Source organism: Lepidochelys olivacea (genome assembly GCF_965140295.1).
Source record: "Lepidochelys olivacea isolate rLepOli2 genome assembly, chromosome: 11".
Lineage (NCBI taxonomy): Eukaryota > Metazoa > Chordata > Testudines > Cheloniidae > Lepidochelys > Lepidochelys olivacea.
The window spans coordinates 20,158,730-20,179,329 of record NC_140421.1 but is presented as its reverse complement, the minus strand read 5'-3'; the positions used below and the strand labels follow the sequence as shown (position 1 = coordinate 20,179,329).

At 43.9% G+C, this 20,600-nt stretch overlaps 1 protein-coding gene across 4 annotated transcripts in view; it reads right to left on the bottom strand.

The window, feature by feature from the left end:
- Window positions 1-20,600, bottom strand: part of HNMT (histamine N-methyltransferase) — a 66,024-nt gene that overhangs the window by 20,751 nt on the left and 24,673 nt on the right. The window contains exons 1-4 of one of the 4 annotated variants that reach the window (XM_084643226.1): window positions 8,242-8,319; window positions 7,321-7,375; window positions 3,214-3,340; window positions 1,954-2,100 (exon numbers count right to left, since the gene is read on the bottom strand). In XM_084643226.1, coding sequence (XP_084499352.1) covers window positions 1,954-2,090 — 137 coding nt within the window. In that variant the 5' untranslated portion in view covers window positions 2,091-2,100; window positions 3,214-3,340; window positions 7,321-7,375; window positions 8,242-8,319. Of the gene's footprint in view, window positions 1-1,953; window positions 2,101-3,213; window positions 3,341-6,882; window positions 6,999-7,320; window positions 7,376-8,241; window positions 8,327-20,600 lie in introns of those variants that run through there. The other 3 variants (XM_084643227.1, XM_084643229.1, XM_084643228.1) reach the window with 3 other exon arrangements.

Genomic DNA, 20,600 nt, shown 5'->3' with positions numbered 1-20,600 from the left:
ACAAGAGGTGAAAAAACAGGCTGTCAGATAAGAGATGTTTATTCACCTCTCTCTCTGTCAGTATCTAAATTAAGCATGTTAAGAAACCCAATGGATGCCCACTTAGATACAAAGCCAATGAAGAGATGTGAAGTAAATAGGGAAGCAGCACACAAGAAAAACAAGCCACAGGAGGGCAGACATTGAACTTGGCAGTATAAATAGGAGGCAAAGAAGACACTCCCTCGTTCTTGAAGTAAACAGGCAGTGTATTCATTCATGAAAACGGGATCTCAGCTAACCTTAGTTGTAAAGCTGCAAAAGTCCCTGGGTGAGAGAATGTCTTTAACAGGAGTTTAATCTGTTAGTCTCTAGAAAGCATGATATGATTGTTTTACATGTACCCTTTTGTTTCTAATACTTTACTCATTGTCACTTGAATCTTTGATAATAAACTTATTCTTGTTTACACTTCAAATATACCAAACTGCTGTGGTGTTACAAGTGCTGGACCAGAGCTGAATCTTACAGCCTGGTGTGTACATGGTTCACAGGGACAGCAGACCAGGTATTTCTGTGTGTAGCCAGTGATGGGGCTGGATATTACAGGCATACCCCAGAGGAGAGCACTTGAGTGGCTAGAAGGCTGGCAGTGTTGGGAAGCTGTTGCTGATCTCCGCACAGGCCAGGTTCCCTACCACAGGAGGCAGGGGGTAAGGAGGTGAGTCACAGCTCAGGGTACCCTGAGAACCATCACGACAGCACTCCCTTCTCTCTCAGGCTACAGGCCAGAGGACTTACACACAACTAAAAAAAAATTCTGAAGCACGAGCCCTGCAATTCCCTCTGTCTCTGGGAGAATGGATTTTGAGAATCAGAGCCCGGCCGGGGAAATGGAACTTCCATCCTGTGATAATTTTTGAGTTTTTGAAAATGAGATTTCCTAAATCAGGATGAAAACTAAATTGTTCCTGGGACTGAAATTCCAAAAGAATTGTTTCAGAAAGAATAAAATGTTCGCACTCCCTGGACTTGCCAGCTGCCTGCTGTGTGGGTGGCTGGGCTGTCCAGCTCCTTGGCCTGCTTGAGCAGCTGGGAAGCCAGCCTGCTGGCAAGCGTAGGTAGCCCCCCTGTGACAGGCAGGCAGCCATGGAGCTGAGGAGCCAGAGATCCCAGGGAGCGGGACAGGCTGGCAGGAAAGTTGATGGAATCAACACGTTCTTATGAAACATTTCCACTGGAAAATGCTGATTCAACAGAACTGAAAACTATTCTGTTGGGAAAATTTTAACTGGCTGTATATTGCATGTATAATATAAAAGTACTTTTAGCTTTTTTAAGTACTTTGCAAAAGTATTTATATTTTACAGATGGGGAAAATGAAGCATTGAGAGAGGTTAAATAACTTGCTCGAGATCCCATTACAAGGCATTGGCTGGGTTGGGAACAGAAACCAGGGGTGAAATCCTGCCCCATTGATTTCTGTGGATCCAGGATTTCACTCCAGGTCTTCAAGGGAAGGTAGTCCGTAAGCTTATTTGATTAGTAAATGGATTGTGTGAAAGCCAGAAAGAATTTTTAATTTCAGTTTAAATGCTATCTGTTTTTTTTAAAAAAAACATAAAAGCCTTAAATAAAATGATTAAAATCCTATGCAGTTTGTTAATATATTTTTCATACATTAGTGTTTATTAAATCTAATTTATATTTGCATACAAGGAAACAATTAAATCTAGCTATTTCCTGCTAGTCAGACCTCATCACAAAAAGAGGCCTTTCAGTGGAGTGTCTAAATAAAATCTCTAACTAAAGCACTATCAAAGATCTACACAGCAGCATGGGGGGGGCGGGCAATCTATAACTCTCAGGCAGCCCTTGCAAGCCCAGGCTCCTGTAGTCGGAAGCATACATTCATCACTCGTGCAGAATTGTACCAGGGGTTTGTCCTTTTGATAAAACATCTGACTCCATTACCTTGATATTATGCCCGGCAGCTTCTTCTCAATGAATTCCAGCATGCATTGGTGCTCTGTCGAATTCTCAAGGAACAGATGAAAAGATTCGACATATTGGTTGTGGTCTGAGATCAAGCTCCTCATAGAAGATGCCATGTTTGGTTTCCTATGGAATACACAAAAGAATGGGGTAGGTTTTTTCCTCCCCGTTTTAACTCTTTCTTCAGCCCTAGTAATGAATCAAACACACACAGACTACAGTTACAAGTTCCCCAATGTCTCAGACTGCTTCAGAATGCCATGCCAGTGCTATATCTGGTCCGAACACTGACAATGTGCATGTATAATTGGCATAGCTACATTATTGCTGGACTTTGTTCTGAGACCTTGGCCTGTTGCTTTAGATTAGAAACAGAGCTGTGAAAGGAGCTTCTCTTATAAAGTTCATGACACTATTCTACAATAAAAGCCCTAGTTCAGGTTTGAGTCACAGTTACAAATCAATCATATATAATCTCCACTGACAAAATGTCACCATTTTATCACAGTAGTCAGGTAGGATTCAATTAAAATCTACACAGGTTATTTGCAGGGGAGGGAAGGTATCTAAATAGAGGCACTTGAATGTGGGGATTGGAAGGAAGCTAGGTATAAATTCCCACAGAAGCTAGGAATTGCTATTTCTTGCTTTCAGCCATTTGGTATTTTTATAGAGGACTCTTAGTAGCGGTATTTTTGTAGATAGGTTGTTGAAAACGATAACAATCTAATAAACAATATTTGATTTATGTAGCACCTTTCATCTGAGAAGATTAAAATGCTTCACCAGCATTAGTTAGTTAAATCTCACAAAAGTCATGTGAGCTACTAGTAGAGTTTAACCCCATTTTACAGATGGACAAATGGAGGCACATAGAAAGTGGAGTAAGTGGCATGGCAAAGTCACACAGACAGTCGGTGAAGAAGCTAGGAATTGAATCCAGAATGCTGAACCTTAGTCCTGTGCTCTAACCAACAAACACTGCTTTCTCTCTCTTCTTCTGCTACTGTGTATGGTGGGGAATATTGTGGCAAAATACACTGTATGAATAGGTTGTGCCTGTGAGCAAATAGACCCGAATAGATGCTTGACCCATTTTTCCCAGCTGGCCAGTAGTTCTTTGCTCCATTATCCCTGTGTGGAGTCATTCGCCTAAATGTTGTTTAAACCCCTCTCCAATCCCCTGAGCTGAATTCCCCCCAAAGGGAATGGTTAAACAGAGTCAAAGCAGTTACCTACCTTAGCCAACGAATTCTGGAATGAGAGCAGCCAGCTGAATAGAGCTACAGTGCCGTATTTCCTGGACTTGGTTGCCGTGCAACCACTATAGCAGCCCACTGGCTCCAACTCTGGTCTGTTATCTCCACTGAGCAAAAAGGGGAAAAACATAAAATGCCCATCACTCTCACAGATCTTGGGAGACAGGCCAGTCCTTGCTTACAGACAGCCCCCCAGCATGAAGCAAATACTTACCAGCAACCACACACCCCACAACAGAACCACTAACCTGGAACCTATCCTTGCAACAAAGCCCGTTGTCAACTGTGTCCACATATCTATTCAGGAGACACCATCATAGGGCCTAATCACATCAACCACACTATCAGAGGCTCGTTCACCTGCACATTTACCAATGTGATATATGCCATCGTGGGCCAGCAATGCCCCTCTGCCATGTACATTGGCCAAACCAGACAGTCTCTACTTAAAAGAATAAATGGACACAAATCAGATGTCAAGAATTATAACGTTCAAAAACCAGTCGGAGAACACTTCAATCTCCTTGGTCACTCAATTACAGACCTAAAAGTGGCAATTCTTCAACAAAAAAACTTCAAAAACAGACTCCAACGAGAGACTGCTGAATTGAAATTAATTTGCAAACTGGATACAATTAACTTAGGCTTGAATAGAGACTGGGAGTGGATGGGTCATTACACAAAGTAAAACTATTTCCCCATGTTTATTCCCCCACCCCGCTATTCCTCAGACATTCTTGTCAACTGCTGGAAATGGCCCACCTTGATTATCACTACAAAAGGTATTTCCCCCCCACTCTCCTGCTGGTAATAGCTTACCTGATCACTCTCGTTACAGTGTGAATGGTTACATTCATGTTGTCTGTGTACATAAATCTCCCCACTGTATTTTCCACTGAATGCATCCGATGAAGTGATCTGTAGCTCATGAAAGCTCATGCTCAAATAAATTTGTTAGTCTCTAAGGTGCCACAAGTCCTCCTTTTCTTTTTGCGGATAAAATGCAAAGTTTTAGCTGGGTTTCTCTGTGTGTTGGGCCCCCTGTCTGCAGGCCGTTAGCTGAATTTGTATTCTTAGGCGAATCTTTGTTGGGTAAAGTAAAAGAGTTTCAGCTAGAGCATGTGCTATGGAACTGGGATGCCTCTTCCTTTCAGGGTGCTGCACCATTACATTTCCCAAAACTCTCTCAATGAGCAGTTCAGCAGCCATTTTGTTCTCAAAGTTGCCACAGCACATAACAAAGAAGAGCAACACTATACTTTCCTCCAGGATCTGTGTGGCCAGGAGCAACCCTGGAACTTCCTCAGGGAGACCCCACAGCACAGAGGGGAAAGCTGTGCTGTTGGTGCTTACCTGGTCTATAGCAGGGGTTCTCAAACGGGGGGTCGAGACCGCTCAGGCATTTGTGGTTATTATGTGGGGGGGGGGTCATGAGCTGTCAGCCTCCACCCCAAACCCCGCTTTGCCTCCAGCATTTATAATAGTGTTAAATATATAAACAAGTGGCTTTAATTTTTAATGGGAGTGATTCAGAGACTTGCTATGTGAAAGGGGTCACCAGTACAAACGTTTGAGAATCACCGGTCTATAGCAACTTGTGCCACTGTGCTCTGTGGGTATCCAGCAGAGCCCGTCTAAGAGAAGATAGCTCCACCCCCTCCTTCCAGCCTGTTGATATGGCACCCTGTGGAGAACTTTAGAGTAGTTTCCATAGGGTCCAAGAATGGGGGAGCATATCAACAAACCCCGCAACCATGCCCAGCTGGGATTCATGGGATAGGTGCTTACAGTGGCACTGTACTGTGCCTGCACTAGGGAATTGTCCCTGGCCCTTTATGATGCCTTCAGAGCCCCAGTACCCCACTAGAATGGGGCAAACTCTCTCCTTATTGCTCTCTTTGGGGCTTTCTCTTAGAGTTTGCCATGTCGCCCTCTCAGGCCTCATTCTGTGCACATTTCTAGTTCATCAACAGGAGTAGGAGACAATTTTTACATGTATCCAGATTTTTCTTGGAATGCTAAATTGTTGTTCCATGGGTAAACCAGTAACTGCCACAGACAGTGGGGTTTCTTTTAAAAAAATATTAAGTTCATTGGGTAGCCCAAAATCTGCCAGCTCCATCAGACTGTGGGCTGTCCCACAATTTCAATATACTTTTAGATATATTATTGCTGTTGAAAGAAAAGGAGGACTTGTGGCACCTTAGAGACTAACACATTTATTTGAGCATAAGCTTTTGTGAGTGCTCAAATAAATGTGTTAGTCTCTAAGATGCCACAAGTCCTCCTTTTCTTTTTGCGGATACAGACTAACATGGCTGCTACTCTGAAACCTATCATTATTGCTGTTGAGTGGCTGGGGTGAAATGGGCTTGGTGGTCTCACTTCAGTCCCCAGTGGACAGTACCCTACACTATGAAGACCATCACCATAAACAGCACTCACTGACAATCCCTAGCAAGTCATGGAGAAAACAGACAAAGGTCCTGATTTTCCATGCCTTACAGCTTGGATAGCCATATACACCAGTGTCAAGCAGGTGTAAAAAGCCATCTGATTGGGTAGCACCAGTGGGATTCCTGGAGTGCTGTGGGAAAGGTATCCTTTTCAGAAACAGTGACTGGTAGCACACAAGGTATAGATCAACTGCATGACAGGCATTTAAGGTCCTTAAACTGCAAGGCCCATTTGGCTTTAGCAGTTGGTGGGTCCCACCCAATAATCATTCAGGCACACAGCTCAAACGAAAGGATGATTCACTGGATCCCAAATACCTTAGGCTCATTAGCTTAAACAGTTTCAATTAACCATCATAATGTAATCTCTGGGGTAGTTTTAACCTTCAGGGGAAGTCCAAAAGAAAAATTATTAATCCTCAAGCCTAATATCCTGGGTGACAGCTCTTAGTCCATTCCTCCACTAGAGGTAATTAGGTATCCTCAAGGTCACATACTCAGTGTTCACTTCTGTGGTATGGGCGTCTCTGGGCACTGTTTATTCATGCTGAAACAGTGGTTCCCAAACAGTTCCTGCTCCACTTCCACTTGACTGGTAGCTAATTTAAAAAACAAAAACTCAGACAACTGTCCCAGCTCTTCATGATCTGGCTACCAGAACCCAACCACTTTCAAGTCCTGTGCTCCTCAAGATAGCTTACCTCACTGATCCACTCTTGACAAACCATCCTCCTAACTGGTGTGGAAACTTCTCCTTCCTACTGCCCTATGGCCACATTCATTCGCCTATATCAGATTCATCACTGCATTTTACACTTATTTTTGGAAACGATAGCCTTGCACCTTGTGTAGGAAAGGGAGGGTAACTACATTTCAGGTAACAATTCTGTGAGTGGCGTAAGAGCTGGGCCAACTCTACCAACACCTATAAATTTCAATGTACCTAGGTGGATACGGTATTGTGGGCTAGAGTCTGACCTCAGTTACACCTGGATAATTCCGCAGCAACTATTGAAAGTAACTGAGTTATACTCAGGGTCAAAGCAATCAGAATTTGGCCCTGCCCGTGAAAGTTACCTAGAGACAAGAAAAATGACTCAATCCAACTGAAATGGCCTTTAAATCTTTCAAGTACCCTAAAAGCACTCAGAGAAAAATGTTAAATAAGGATATTAAGTAGAGCTCTTACTCACCCTGATAAGCACTTACTCAGGCAAGCAGTCTCACAGAAAACAAAAGATCTGATCATGTGATTAAGGGGTCACCAGTAAATAGGGGCTCCAAAATCTGGACCTCACATAGTACACTACACGGGCTCAGGTAGCTGTGAAGCACCTAGTCTCTGTTCGTTGTTGCTGGGGATTGTTTTAATGAGCCCGTTTTTGTTAGATAAGAGCCGTAATCTTGTGTATGCATTAGAAAGACAGACTAACAAATTGCAGCTAAATTGACTCCATTATTTGAATTACCAGCCCTTAGGCCAACAATTCAGTAAGTATTTGGTGCACTCAAGTGAAATTTGCAGTGAATAAACACAGAATAAAATGCAGTTATGCATTAGGAACTACAAAACTGTTCAGGCTGCCACATAACCAGACGTAAAGACACGCATATGGATCAGTTTCACTTACAATTGTTTTCTTTCTTAGATGCTCAGCATTGAAATCCTCCAACAAAATCAGAGAACTAGGGGATATTTCAAAATAGACAAATTAAAATGTTGCCAGAATTGTACAGCTTAGTAAGAAAACAAAGTAATAGTTGAATGTCCAAAGGGGTTATGAAACACACTGTATACCACCCATAAAAAAGAATGGTACATTCCATGTTTACACATTCCTTTGCTCAGTCCAACAGTTTATTCTTTAGTGTAGATGAAATAACGCAGGCTTATACCATTTGGTATTAAAACATTTTACAACCTTCAATCTTCTAAAAATATTCTACAGTTATTAGTCTTTTGATAGTCAAGGTTTTTTATTTGTATAATAACCATACTAGTTGCTGTGATTTAATTTGCATGTTTATTTTGTACAACCACAGTGATAAGAACAGAATAAATTAATTTCATGTTAGATGCAGCTTAAGGAATTTTATCTTGTTCATTTTATTGATTGACGATTGATTGATTGTAATTTGGCCTGCAATCAGTTAGCTTAGAAGTGGGGAAAGAGGAGGAGGAAATTAATTCTACAAACAGACCACTAATGATAGTAATGCTCATTTGGACAAGTTGCCCTAACTGATAATCAAATATTACACGTTTGGTTTTGTAAATTGTAGGCTTGAGTCTGATCTTACAATAGTGTAATTGATGTTACTCCTGATTTACACTGGTGTGAATTGGACCCTCACTGAACCATACAGCAAAACCTTTTAAACCCTTCAAATTAAATCAGAAAGCAAAGTGAGCACTCCTGAAGTAATTGTAAACTGGATTATTTCTTATTGCTGAATGCTACCAAAATATGGAAGACATTAGCCTTCCCTTTGAGAACTTTAGTGAAAAATACTTTGAAGCCTGTGCTTCTCCTGAAAGCATTTGTACTTACATGTATAAAGTCTGTGCCTTAAGAGAGCCAGCTCACTTCAGTTTCTCTGAGTGTTGCTACAATGTGCAGGAAATGGACTCTGAATCAAATCAGCTTGTTTGTTACAGACGGATTATATCCCCACCCATAGAATCAGGTTTTGGCATAAAGCCATTACAGTATTTCTGATCAGGAATAAGCAACACAACCTTTAATCTGGTTTACAACAGAGAGACAAATTCTGCTCAGTTTCACTGCTGTAAATCTGGAGTAATTCAGATTTTTATTAGTGTAACTGTAGAATTTGATTCTTATCATTTAAAGAGAAATATACGTAAGAGTGGTAGTTTTAATAAGAGACTGCACCTACTTTTTAAATGGAATAATGTATTTTATCACTGTAAGAATCTTGTACATACTGAGCATGCCAGAATATTAAGCAGCTAAACTATATGAGAGGTACTGACATCTCCTAGGACTACATCTTCAGAGCCTTAATCAGTCATACTCAACTTCCTGTTCACTTCCACACAAATTTGCCTGAATAAGTACTTGCAAAAATTGCATAAGGATGTGAATCACTGCCAGTTGTTTATACACTGTTGTCACAGACCCTAGCAAGTGCCCCTTCCTGGCCACCTGTCAGGACTGCTGTGAGGGGAATCCTAGCCTCTGTGCTCTGGGTCCCCTGGGTGTGTGATGCCTCTGGGGCCTGAACGGGGTCCCTAGGCCCTCTCAGGGTGCAGACCCTTCTCTGAGCATTGGAACTTGCTGTGCAGCCACCTACCCACCCTGGGGGCAACACTGACTCTTCAGGCTCCGCAGTACATAAAAACACCCCTCTCCCAGAACACTCCCCAAAAGGTGTGAAGCTGCTGGTTTACAGCTGAACTCTCTCAGGGACAACACGGTAGTTATGAATACTTAACATATACCAATAGGTGGGCTTTGCACATATTCTAGCACCTTTGCTCATAACAGATAAAGCACAAACAGCACAGATCATATAGAAAACAATACAACATCCTAAACACAATGTCACCCTCTCTTGGGGAATCATCTCTCTTTTTTTCAGGCAGGCAGGGTCTACCATGACATTGCCTACCCTGACCCTGCAGCAGCCCCCTTCATCTTAATCTGATGCAAAATGGCTCGCCATCCCCATCCTCCTCCTTTCCCCCGCAAATACTTTTAAAGATTCATGCTGGGAGTCACCTGCTTCTTTTGTTCTGCCTTTTGGTGCCTTTTCACTGCTCCCAAACCCAACAAGACAAGAGGAGGAGTTGTCTTCTCTCAGCTAAAGCCAGCTCATTGTCCCACGATGTTTTACTTTGACTAGACAATCATTGAGTGCTGGGGAATCACTCCCCATCATCTCTTTCTGGCCTGGCAGAGACATGACACAACACTGCTAATTCATGGGGGATCCACCGAGGCTTTCCATGTACTTTCATAAAATCATCCACAATTCAGAAATGGTACAGACAGAACCCTCAAATCATCACAACTGCAAAGGCTCAACATCTTTACTCAGGGCTCATTGTTTGCCTCCCTTTTTAGTTTTATTTTTGTACAGTTTTATTTGGAAGTGACCCAAATCAACCCCCCAAATCTTAACAGTCCAGAACTTCAGTAGAAGGTGGTGATGCTGAAATAGGGACTTAAGCCAGGACCTGACTTAGCACTGCTCCCCCTCTTCCCTCCCCCCCCCCCGTCTAACCTCAGATTTGAACAGCCACACTTTGGGGGTGGGGGTGAGGTGAAGGGCAGGGGAAATAGGGGTTTTGAAATGAAGATCCAAACCCAATCCAGCATCATCTTCCCTTTAAATGAAAATAGTTACCACTTATAATTTTCCAAAGTCCCCAGATGTAGATGGGTGTGGTTTTAAACAGTTGAATGAACTCACCAGGGACACAGCACGGTCACCAGTTCACGACCACATAGCAATTCCAAATCTGTACACACACTGTCCAATCCATTCCCTGCAATCCCTCAACCTAGCTTATGCATGTTGCCTCCCAAGACAGACATGGCATTGCACACAGAAACCACTACCACAGCAGGGGAGCTTAGCTGCAGCCAGTGTGCTCATAAAAGGGCAGATAAAAGACAGAAGAAACCTGCCAATAATAATATAAGAAATGTTGCCCCAGGGAAATTTAAAAGCAGTTTGCTGTGATATTTGTGGTGTATGCTCATGGTCCCATGCAACATTGTTTACCTTTTGCTTATATAAAACCTATTGTAGTAATGGTTACATTCTAGCATTTCTTTCCAGTATTATACTGTGTGCTGGTTTAAGGTTATAAACAGTGAGTAACATTTTCAAAGTGCCTTAGTCACAAGTTTAATTGACATTAGACTTCTAAGTGATTTAGAGTAGACAATGCTGTAAAAAATGCACCCTGTGTCAACTATCACTCTTGTGTTCAAGTGTTCATAAGTACAAAACATTTGCCTTTTCAGCTTAAATTTTCCATGTTTTCTCTACTGCAAGGTTAATTATTTTAAGAAGATTAATTAAAAACCTTTCAGCCTGTCATAAATATAAAGGGAAGGGTAAACCCCTTTGAAATCCCTCCTGGCCAGGGGAAAGCTCCTCTCACCTGTAAAGGGTTAAGAAGCTAAAGGTAACCTCGCTGGCACCTGACCAAAATGACCAATGAGGAGACAAGATACTTTCAAAAGCTGGGAGGAGGGAGAGAAACAAAGGGTTTGTGTCTGTCTGTATGCTGCGCTTGCCAGGGACAGAACAGGAATGGAGTCTTAGAACTTTTAGTAAGTAATCTAGCTAGGTATGTGTTAGATTATGATTTCTTTAAATGGCTGAGAAAAGAATTGTGCTGAATAGAATAACTATTTCTGTCTGTGTATCTTTTTTGTAACTTAAGGTTTTGCCTAGAGGGGTTCTCTATGTTTTTGAATCTAATTACCCTGTAAGATATATACCATCCTGATTTTACAGGGGGAATTTCTTTATTTCTATTTACTTCTATTTTTTATTAAAAGTCTTCTTGTAAAACACTGAATGCTTTTTCATTGTTCTCAGATCCAAGGGTTTGGGTTTGTGGTCACCTATGCAAATTGGTGAGGCTTTTTATCCAACATTTTCCAGGAAAGGGGGGGTGCAAGTGTTGGGAGGATTGTTCATTGTTCTTAAGATCCAAGGGTCTGGGTCTGTAGTCACCTAGGCAAATTGGTGAGGCTTTTTACCAAACCTTGTCCAGGAAGTGGGGTGCAAGGTTTTGGGAAGTATTTTGGGGGGAAGGACGCGTCCAAACAGCTCTTCCCCAGTAACCAGTATTAGTTTGGTGGTGGTAGCGGCCATTCCAAGGATAACGGGGGTAATATTTTGTACCTTGGGGAAGTTTTGACCTAAGCTGGTAAAGATAAGCTTAGGAGGTTTTTCATGCAGGTCCCCACATCTGTACCCTAGAGTTCAGAGTGGGGGAGGAACCTTGACATGGTGGCACAGTGGTGGGATTAACCTGAAATCATTTTGAGATCCAGTTGAGATTTTTTGAACTAGAAATACAGATTTTAAAAAGGAATTTTTAGGAAGTCCAGAAGGCAGCTTTGAAACTGAAAGCAGCTTGGTTTCTCTCTGCTTTGTGGCCAAGCAGAGACAAAAGGGGATTATCTTGTGAATTGCAGGTTTTCGTTGCCTGGAGGCAGGGTACTTAACTCCTGCAGGGAAATTCACAGTCTTCCAACCCAGAGGTTTTTTTTTTTCTTTTCTTCCTAAAAGTAAATAGGGGGTGTGTGCTCTACCCATTTGCCTGGAGACAAAAGTGGCAGGGTTTTTTTTAGGATTTTGATTTTTTTTTTTGTTTTACAAGGAGCACAGGTTTGAAAAGAAATTTTTTTTCTTCTTTGGGCTGGGTAAGCAGGTTTCCAAGTAGTGGAGGTTTTTTGCTTTAATTTGGGCCCAGAGCAGAGACAAGGGAATTGTCTTTTTCTGTAGGCTGACAATCACTATCAGAGAATAGGTATTCTATTCCAGCACAGCAAAATTTTACAGCCAAGTTTTGTTTGTTTATTTCTAAACCTCGGGTGTAAAGTTAGTTAAAAACAGAGAGGTTAGAATGGCCAAATCCTCAGCTCGACTACAGCTGGAATTAGCCAAATTTCAGGCTGAGGAAAAACAAAGGGAACATGAAAGACAGATAGAACTCATGCGGCTGGAGGAGGAGGAGAAGGAAAAAGAGAGGAAGCATGTGGAGGAGATGGAGAGGATAAAGGCCCAGCAGAATATACCAACAAACCCTAGCAATCCTTCTCCAGGTACCACTTCCCATCCCAGAAAGTTCCCCACCTACAAGGCAGGTGATGATACTGAGGCCTTCTTAGAAAACTTCGAAAGGGCCTGCCTTGGGTACAACATCTCTACTGACCAATACATGGTAGAGCTGAGGCCGCAGCTCAGTGGACCCTTAGCTGAGGTGGCAGCTGAAATGCCTAAAGAACACATGAACAAGTATGAACTGTTTAAATCCAAGGCGAGAGTCAGAATGGGGATAACACCCGAGCAGTCTCGTCGGAGGTTCAGAGCCCTAAGGTGGAAACCAGACATGTCATTTACCCGACATGCCTACCACATTGTAAAACATTGGGATGCCTGGATATCAGGAGCAAGTGTTGAATCTCCAGTAAATTTGCCCTTCCTAATGCAAATGGAACAATTCTTAGAGGGTGTTCCTGAGGAAATAGAAAGATACATCCTAGATGGGAAACCCAAAACTGTAATCGAGGCAGGAGAGATTGGAGCCAGATGGGTGGAGGTGGCAGAGAAGAAGAAAACTGGTCGCAGTTGGAGCGGAGACCAGAAGGGACCACCCCAGACCACACCCTATTACCGGGGGCCGCCCAAAGCCCCACCTACCTCCCAAAGAACCCTCCAGACCCCTTATCGTCCCACCACCCCGTTCTCCAGCAACCCTCCTCGTCCCAGTGACCCGTCAGCTGGACGATGTTTTAAGTGTAACGAGCTGGGGCATGTAAAGGCCAACTGCCCCAAGAACCCCAACAGATTACAGTTCATTGCACCGGAATCACACCAGAGGTCCACAGGCCCAGATACCTCCCAGATACCCTTGGAGCGGAGGGAAACTGTGAGTGTGGGTGGGAAGAAGGTCACCGCGTGGAGGGACACCGGAGCACAAGTGTCAGCTATCCATGCTTCCTTAGTGGACCCCAATTTAATCAACCCAGAGATCCAAGTGACGATTCAACCCTTCAAGTCCAACTCTTTCAATTTGCCTACAGCCAAGTTGCCTGTCCAGTACAAGGGCTGGTCAGGAATGTGGACTTTTGCAGTCTATGATGATTATCCCATCCCCATGCTGTTGGGGGAAGACTTGGCCAATCATGTGAAGCAGGCCAAGATGGTGGGAATGGTCACCCGCAACCAGGCTAAGCAAGCCGTGAGGCCTAGCTCTGTTCCGGAAACTTCTATCAGGACCCAGTCAGAGGTGATGGACCCGGACCCCAGGCCAATGTCTGCAACAGCAGTAGTGGATCCAGTCCCAGAGACCCAGACGGAACCAGTCCCAGAACCGGAACCAGCCAAACAACCAACACCAGACCTCGTGTCAGCACTGAATCCAGTACTTGCAACCTCAACACCAGAGGGCCCCACCGAACCTGAACTGGCAGCAGCCGATAACCCTACACAAGAGGCTCAGCCGGAGCCTGAATCCCAACATAGTGCACCAGCGGAGAGCGGTTCACAGTCAACAGAAACAGCTCCATCCCCTATATCGCTTCCAGAGGGACCAAGCCTAGGTCCACAATCCCATGAGGAACTGATGTCTCCAGCATCAAGGGAACAGTTCCAGACCGAACAGGAAGCAGATGAAAGCCTCCAGAGAGCTTGGACGGCGGCACGGAGCAACCCACCGCCTCTCAGCTCTTCTAATCGATCCAGGTTTGTTGTAGAAAGAGGACTTTTATACAAGGAAACTCTTTCTGGTGGACACCAGGAAGACTGGCATCCTCAGAGACAGTTGGTAGTTCCAACTAAATACCGGGCCAAGCTCTTGAGCTTAGCCCATGATCACCCTAGTGGCCATGCTGGGGTGAACAGGACCAAAGACCGTTTGGGGGGATCATTCCACTGGGAGGGAATGGGCAAGGATGTTTCTACCTATGTCCAGTCTTGTGAGGTGTGCCAAAGAGTGGGAAAACCCCAAGACCAGGTCAAAGCCCCTCTCCAGCCACTCCCCATCATTGAAGTTCCATTTCAGCGAGTAGCTGTGGATATTCTGGGTCCCTTTCCGAAAAAGACACCCAGAGGAAAGCAGTACATACTGACTTTCATGGATTTTGCCACCCGATGGCCGGAAGCAGTAGCTCTAAGCAACACCAGGGCTAAAAGTGTGTGCCAGGCACTAGCAGACATTTTTGCCAGGGTAGGTTGGCCCTCCGACATCCTCACAGATGCAGGGACTAATTTCCTGGCAGGAACTATGAAAAACCTTTGGGAAGCTCATGGGGTAAATCACTTGGTTGCCACTCCTTACCATCATCAAACAAATGGCATGGTGGAGAAGTTTAATGGAACTTTGGGGGCCATGATACGTAAATTCGTAAATGAGCACTCCAATGATTGGGACCTAGTATTGCAGCAGTTGCTCTTTGCCTACAGAGCTGTACCACATCCCAGTTTAGGGTTTTCCCCATTTGAACTTGTATATGGCCGTGAGGTTAAGGGGCCATTGCAGTTGGTGAAGCAGCAATGGGAGGGATTTACACCTTCTCCAGGAACTAACATTCTGGACTTTGTAACCAACCTACAAAACACCCTCCGAACCTCTTTAGCCCTTGCTAGAGAAAACTTACAGGATGCTCAAAAAGAGCAAAAAGCCTGGTATGATAAACATGCCAGAGAGCGTTCCTTCAAAGTAGGAGACCAGGTCATGGGCTTAAATGCGCTCCAGGCCCATAAAATGGAAGCATCGTGGGAAGGGCCATTCGTGGTCCAGGAGCGCCTGGGAGCTGTTAATTATCTCATAGCATTCCCCACCTCCAACCGAAAGCCTAAGGTGTATCATATTAATTCTCTAAAGCCCTTTTATTCCAGAGAATTAAAGGTTTGTCAGTTTACAGCCCAGGGAGGAGACGACGCTGAGTGGCCTGAAGGTGTCTACTACGAAGGGAAATGTGCTGGTGGTGTGGAAGAGGTGAACCTCTCCATGACCCTTGGGCGTATGCAGCGACAGCAGATCCAGGAGCTGTGCACTAGCTACGTGCCAACGTTCTCAGCCACCCCAGGACTGACTGAATGGGCATACCACTCCATTGACACAGGTAATGCTCACCCAATTAGGGTCCACCCTTACCGGGTGTCTCCTCAAGCTAAAACTGCTATAGAACGGGAGATCCAGGATATGTTACAGATGGGTGTAATCCGCCCCTCTGAAAGTGCATGGGCATCTCCAGTGGTTCTAGTTCCCAAACCAGATGGGGAAATACGTTTTTGCGTGGACTACCGTAAGCTAAATGCTGTAACTCGCCCAGACAACTATCCAATGCCACGCACTAATGAACTATTAGAGAAACTGGGACGGGCCCAGTTCATCTCTACCTTGGACTTAACCAAGGGGTACTGGCAGGTACCGCTAGATGAATCTGCCAAGGAAAGGTCAGCCTTCATCACACATCTCGGGCTGTATGAATTTAATGTACTCCCTTTCGGGCTGCGAAATGCACCCGCCACTTTCCAAAGACTTGTAGATGGTCTCCTAGCGGGATTAGGAGAATATGCAGTCGCCTACCTTGACGATGTGGCCATATTTTCGGATTCCTGGGCAGACCACCTGGAACATCTACAAAAAGTCCTTGAGCGCATAAGGGAGGCAGGACTAACTGTTAAGGCTAAGAAGTGTCAAATAGGCCTAAACAGAGTGACTTACCTTGGACACCAGGTGGGTCAAGGAACTATCAGCCCCCTACAGGTCAAAGTGGATGCTATCCAAAAGTGGCCTGTCCCAAAGTCAAAGAAACAGGTTCAATCCTTCTTAGGCTTGGCCGGTTATTACAGACTATTTGTACCGCACTACAGCCAAATCGCTGCCCCACTGACAGACCTAACCAAAAAGAAACAGCCAAATGCTGTTCAGTGGACCGGAAAGTGTCAGAAGGCCTTTAACAAGCTTAAAGCGACACTCATGTCTGACCCTGTACTAAGGGCCCCAGACTTTGACAAACCGTTCCTAGTAACCACAGATGCATCCGAGCGTGGTGTGGGAGCAGTTTTAATGCAGAAAGGACCTGATCAAGAATTCCACCCTGTAGTGTTTCTCAGCAAAAAACTGTCTGAGAGGGAAAGCAACTGGTCAGTCACTGAAAAAGAATGTTATGCCATTGTCTACGCTCTGGAAAAGCTACGCCCATATGTTTGGGGACGGCGTTTCCACCTGCAAACCGACCATGCTGCACTAAAGTGGCTTCACACCGTCAAAGAAACTAACAGAAAACTTCTTCGGTGGAGTTTAGCTCTCCAAGATTTTGATTTCGACATCCAACACATCTCAGGAGCTTCTAACAAAGTGGCTGATGCACTCTCCCGTGAAAGTTTCCCAGAATCAACTGGTTAAAATCGTCCTTGAGATGTGGAAAATATTGTTAGTCTTTATGTACTTGGTAGTATATTTAGAGATGCATGTGTCTTATTAACTCTGTTTTCCTAGAGCTCCAGGAAGAAATCCCAGCCAGTGTTTCACCCTAGCTGAGATTTGGGGGGCGTGTCATAAATATAAAGGGAAGGGTAAACCCCTTTGAAATCCCTCCTGGCCAGGGGAAAGCTCCTCTCACCTGTAAAGGGTTAAGAAGCTAAAGGTAACCTCGCTGGCACCTGACCAAAATGACCAATGAGGAGACAAGATACTTTCAAAAGCTGGGAGGAGGGAGAGAAACAAAGGGTTTGTGTGTCTGTCTGTAGTCTTGGCCGGGGACAGAACAGGAATGGAGTCTTAGAACTTTTAGTAAGTAATCTAGCTAGGTATGTGTTAGATTATGATTTCTTTAAATGGCTGAGAAAAGAATTGTGCTGAATAGAATAACTATTTCTGTCTGTGTATCTTTTTTGTAACTTAAGGTTTTGCCTAGAGGGGTTCTCTATGTTTTTGAATCTAATTACCCTGTAAGATATATACCATCCTGATTTTACAGGGGGAATTTCTTTATTTCTGTTTACTTCTATTTTTTATTAAAAGTCTTCTTGTAAAACACTGAATGCTTTTTCATTGTTCTCAGATCCAAGGGTTTGGGTTTGTGGTCACCTATGCAAATTGGTGAGGCTTTTTATCCAACATTTCCCAGGAAAGGGGGGGTGCAAGTGTTGGGAGGATTGTTCATTGTTCTTAAGATCCAAGGGTCTGGGTCTGTAGTCACCTAGGCAAATTGGTGAGGCTTTTTACCAAACCTTGTCCAGGAAGTGGGGTGCAAGGTTTTGGGAAGTATTTTGGGGGGAAGGACGCGTCCAAACAGCTCTTCCCCAGTAACCAGTATTAGTTTGGTGGTGGTAGCGGCCTGTCCAAGGGGTAATATTTTGTACCTTGGGGAAGTTTTGACCTAAGCTGGTAAAGATAAGCTTAGGAGGTTTTTCATGCAGGTCCCCACATCTGTACCCTAGAGTTCAGAGTGGGGGAGGAACCTTGACAGGCTGTTAGGCACTATCAGGACAGGATTGTATTCCTATCACCTCCAGAGAAAGGGAAGTGCCTAGAAAATGTAAAAGGAAACTTAGTTTGATAGCATCCTGTCTGGCAAGAACTCACTTATCAATAGCTGGGATGTGAAATCCTCACTTCTGTATTGTTTTGTCATTATAGTTCCCACTTTGCTGTTGTTTGTCTGTATAATCTCTGTCTGGTTCTGTGATTGTTCCTGTCTGCTGTGTAATTAATTTTGCTAGGTGTAAACTAATTAAGGTGGTGGGATATAATTGGTTACATAATCATGTTACAATATGTTAGGATTGGTTAGTTAAATTTCAGGAAAATGATTGGTTAAGGTATAGCTAAGCAGAACTCAAGTTTTACTATATAATCTGTAGTCAATGAGGAAGTGACTGGGGTGGGGTGTGGGTGGGGGTGGGCATGTGGGTGTGTGAGATGGGAACAGGGAATGGGGGTAAGAAAATTGGAATCATGTTTTGCTAAAGGGGGAAATGGGAACAGGGAATGGGAGTAAGGAAGTTGGAATCATGTTTGGCTAAGGGCAGGAATGGGAACAGGGACACAGGTGTAAGGCTCTGTGGTGTCAGAGCTGGGAAGGAGGATACTAAGGAAGGAAACTGGAATCATGCTTGCTGGAAGTTCACCCCAATAAACATCGAATTGTTTGCACCTTTGGACTTCGGGTATTGTTGCTCTCTGTTCATGCGAGAAGGACCAGGGAAGTAAGTGGGTGAAGGAATAAGCCCCCTAACATCTCTGTCTGAGGGGTTGGAGCAAATGCAGTTGTATTGCAGAGCTTGGCTGTAGACGATGGATCATGTGGTGTGGTCAGGGTGAAAGCTGGAGGCATGTAGGTAGGAATATACATATTGTGAGGAAAGTGGTCACTTTGGATAAGCTATTACCAGCAGGAGAGTGAGTTTGGGGGGGGGGGGTGGAGGGTGAGAAAACCTGGATTTGTGCTGGAAATGGCCCAACTTGATGATCACTTTAGATAAGCTATTACCAGCAGGAGGGTGGGGTGGGAGGAGGTATTGTTTCATGGTCTCTCTGTATATAATGTTTTCTGCAGTTTCCACAGTATGCATCCGATGAAGTGAGCTGTAGCTCACGAAAGCTCATGCTCAAATAAATTGGTTAGTCTCTAAGGTGCCACAAGTACTCCTTTTCTTTTTGCAAATACAGACTAACACGGCTGTTACTCTGAAACCTGCCATTGAATAGAGTGTTCACAATGAAAAATTTAGTCAGTTCTAAGTCTGGCCACTTGTTGTCATTCAACATATCATGACACTTTTATGTAAGAGTAGGGCTGTCAGCACTGGCATATTGAAATTTTCTGAAGATAAGCAATACAATTGATCAACCTAAATTTCCCATGATAAAGGATGCTTTTTCACGTGCTATCTAAACTGCTGTATGGGGTTGAGCTGTTAAACAGTTGCTATAGTTTATCCTGGAGGTGGCTCTATTACAGTGGTGAGTGACGTAGTGATTGGAGGTGTGCGGGTGAGACAGTAAAATATGAAACTATTGCTGTACATTTATTTCCACTATGTTAGTGGATCTGAAATCTGCTGAAATAAATTGAAATCAGTATTTATTTTCTTCTGTGCTGAGGTCAGCAGTGATGCTCCCCGAGGCCCCCACACAGAGGGAGGCCTCAACATGTTGCTCAGCAACATGCTTACAGAGCAAGTACAACACCAGCAGCAGCTGGGATGAGTGCAGGAGAGTGTGTTGATCAACAAGAAGTTGGGGCCCTCCCTCAGTGCTGACAAGCACAAAAATTAATAAGCACAAACCAACTTAAACAAAAGTGCTCAAAATATGCCGTATGTTTCATGGGGGGGGGGGGGAGGAGGGAAAGTTACAGTATATTCTGTAACATTTTGGGATCCTTGCAAATGAAAGGCATTGCCTAAGTGCAAGATATATATCCATAACATTAAACAGTTGCACAGGGGTCTGGACTGGGACTGGGACTATACAACATATTCATAATTTATCTGGAAAAGGGGGTAAACAGTGAGGTGGCAAAATTTTCAGATGATACGAAACTACTCAAGATAGTTAAGTCCAAAGCAGACTGCGAAGAGCTACAAAAGGATCTCACAAAACTGAGTGACTGGGCAACAAAATGGCAGATGAAATTCAATGTTGATAAATGCAGAGGATGTTGTGAAGGCCAAAACTATAACAGGGTTCAAAAAAGAACTAGATAAATTCATGGAAGATAGGTCCATCAATGGCTAGTAGCCAGGATGGACAGGGATGGTGTCCCAAGCCTCTGTTTGCCAGAAGCTGGGAATGGGCAACAGGGGATGGATCACTTGATGATTATCTGTTCTGTTCATTCTGTCTGGGGCACCTGGCATTGACCGCTGTCAGAAGACAGGATACTGGGCTAGATGGACCTTTGGTCTGACCCAGTATGGTCATTCTTATATATCAAACAACAGAGTTCAAAATTAAAGTGATACATATTGTAAAGAAAACAGTAAAAATGATGATCAATGAAGAGTTTAAGGGGCCTAATTTTTAAAGTAACTTTGACATGGTCTCTCTTTTTGAGGGTGCGGAAGGGAAGAGATCCACAAATAATTGCATGTGAAATTTTATGGGCATGGTTATTTGTGGGTGCAGCTGAGGCATCTGGAAGTCTACCTACCTCATCTGCAAGTGCAATCAGACAGG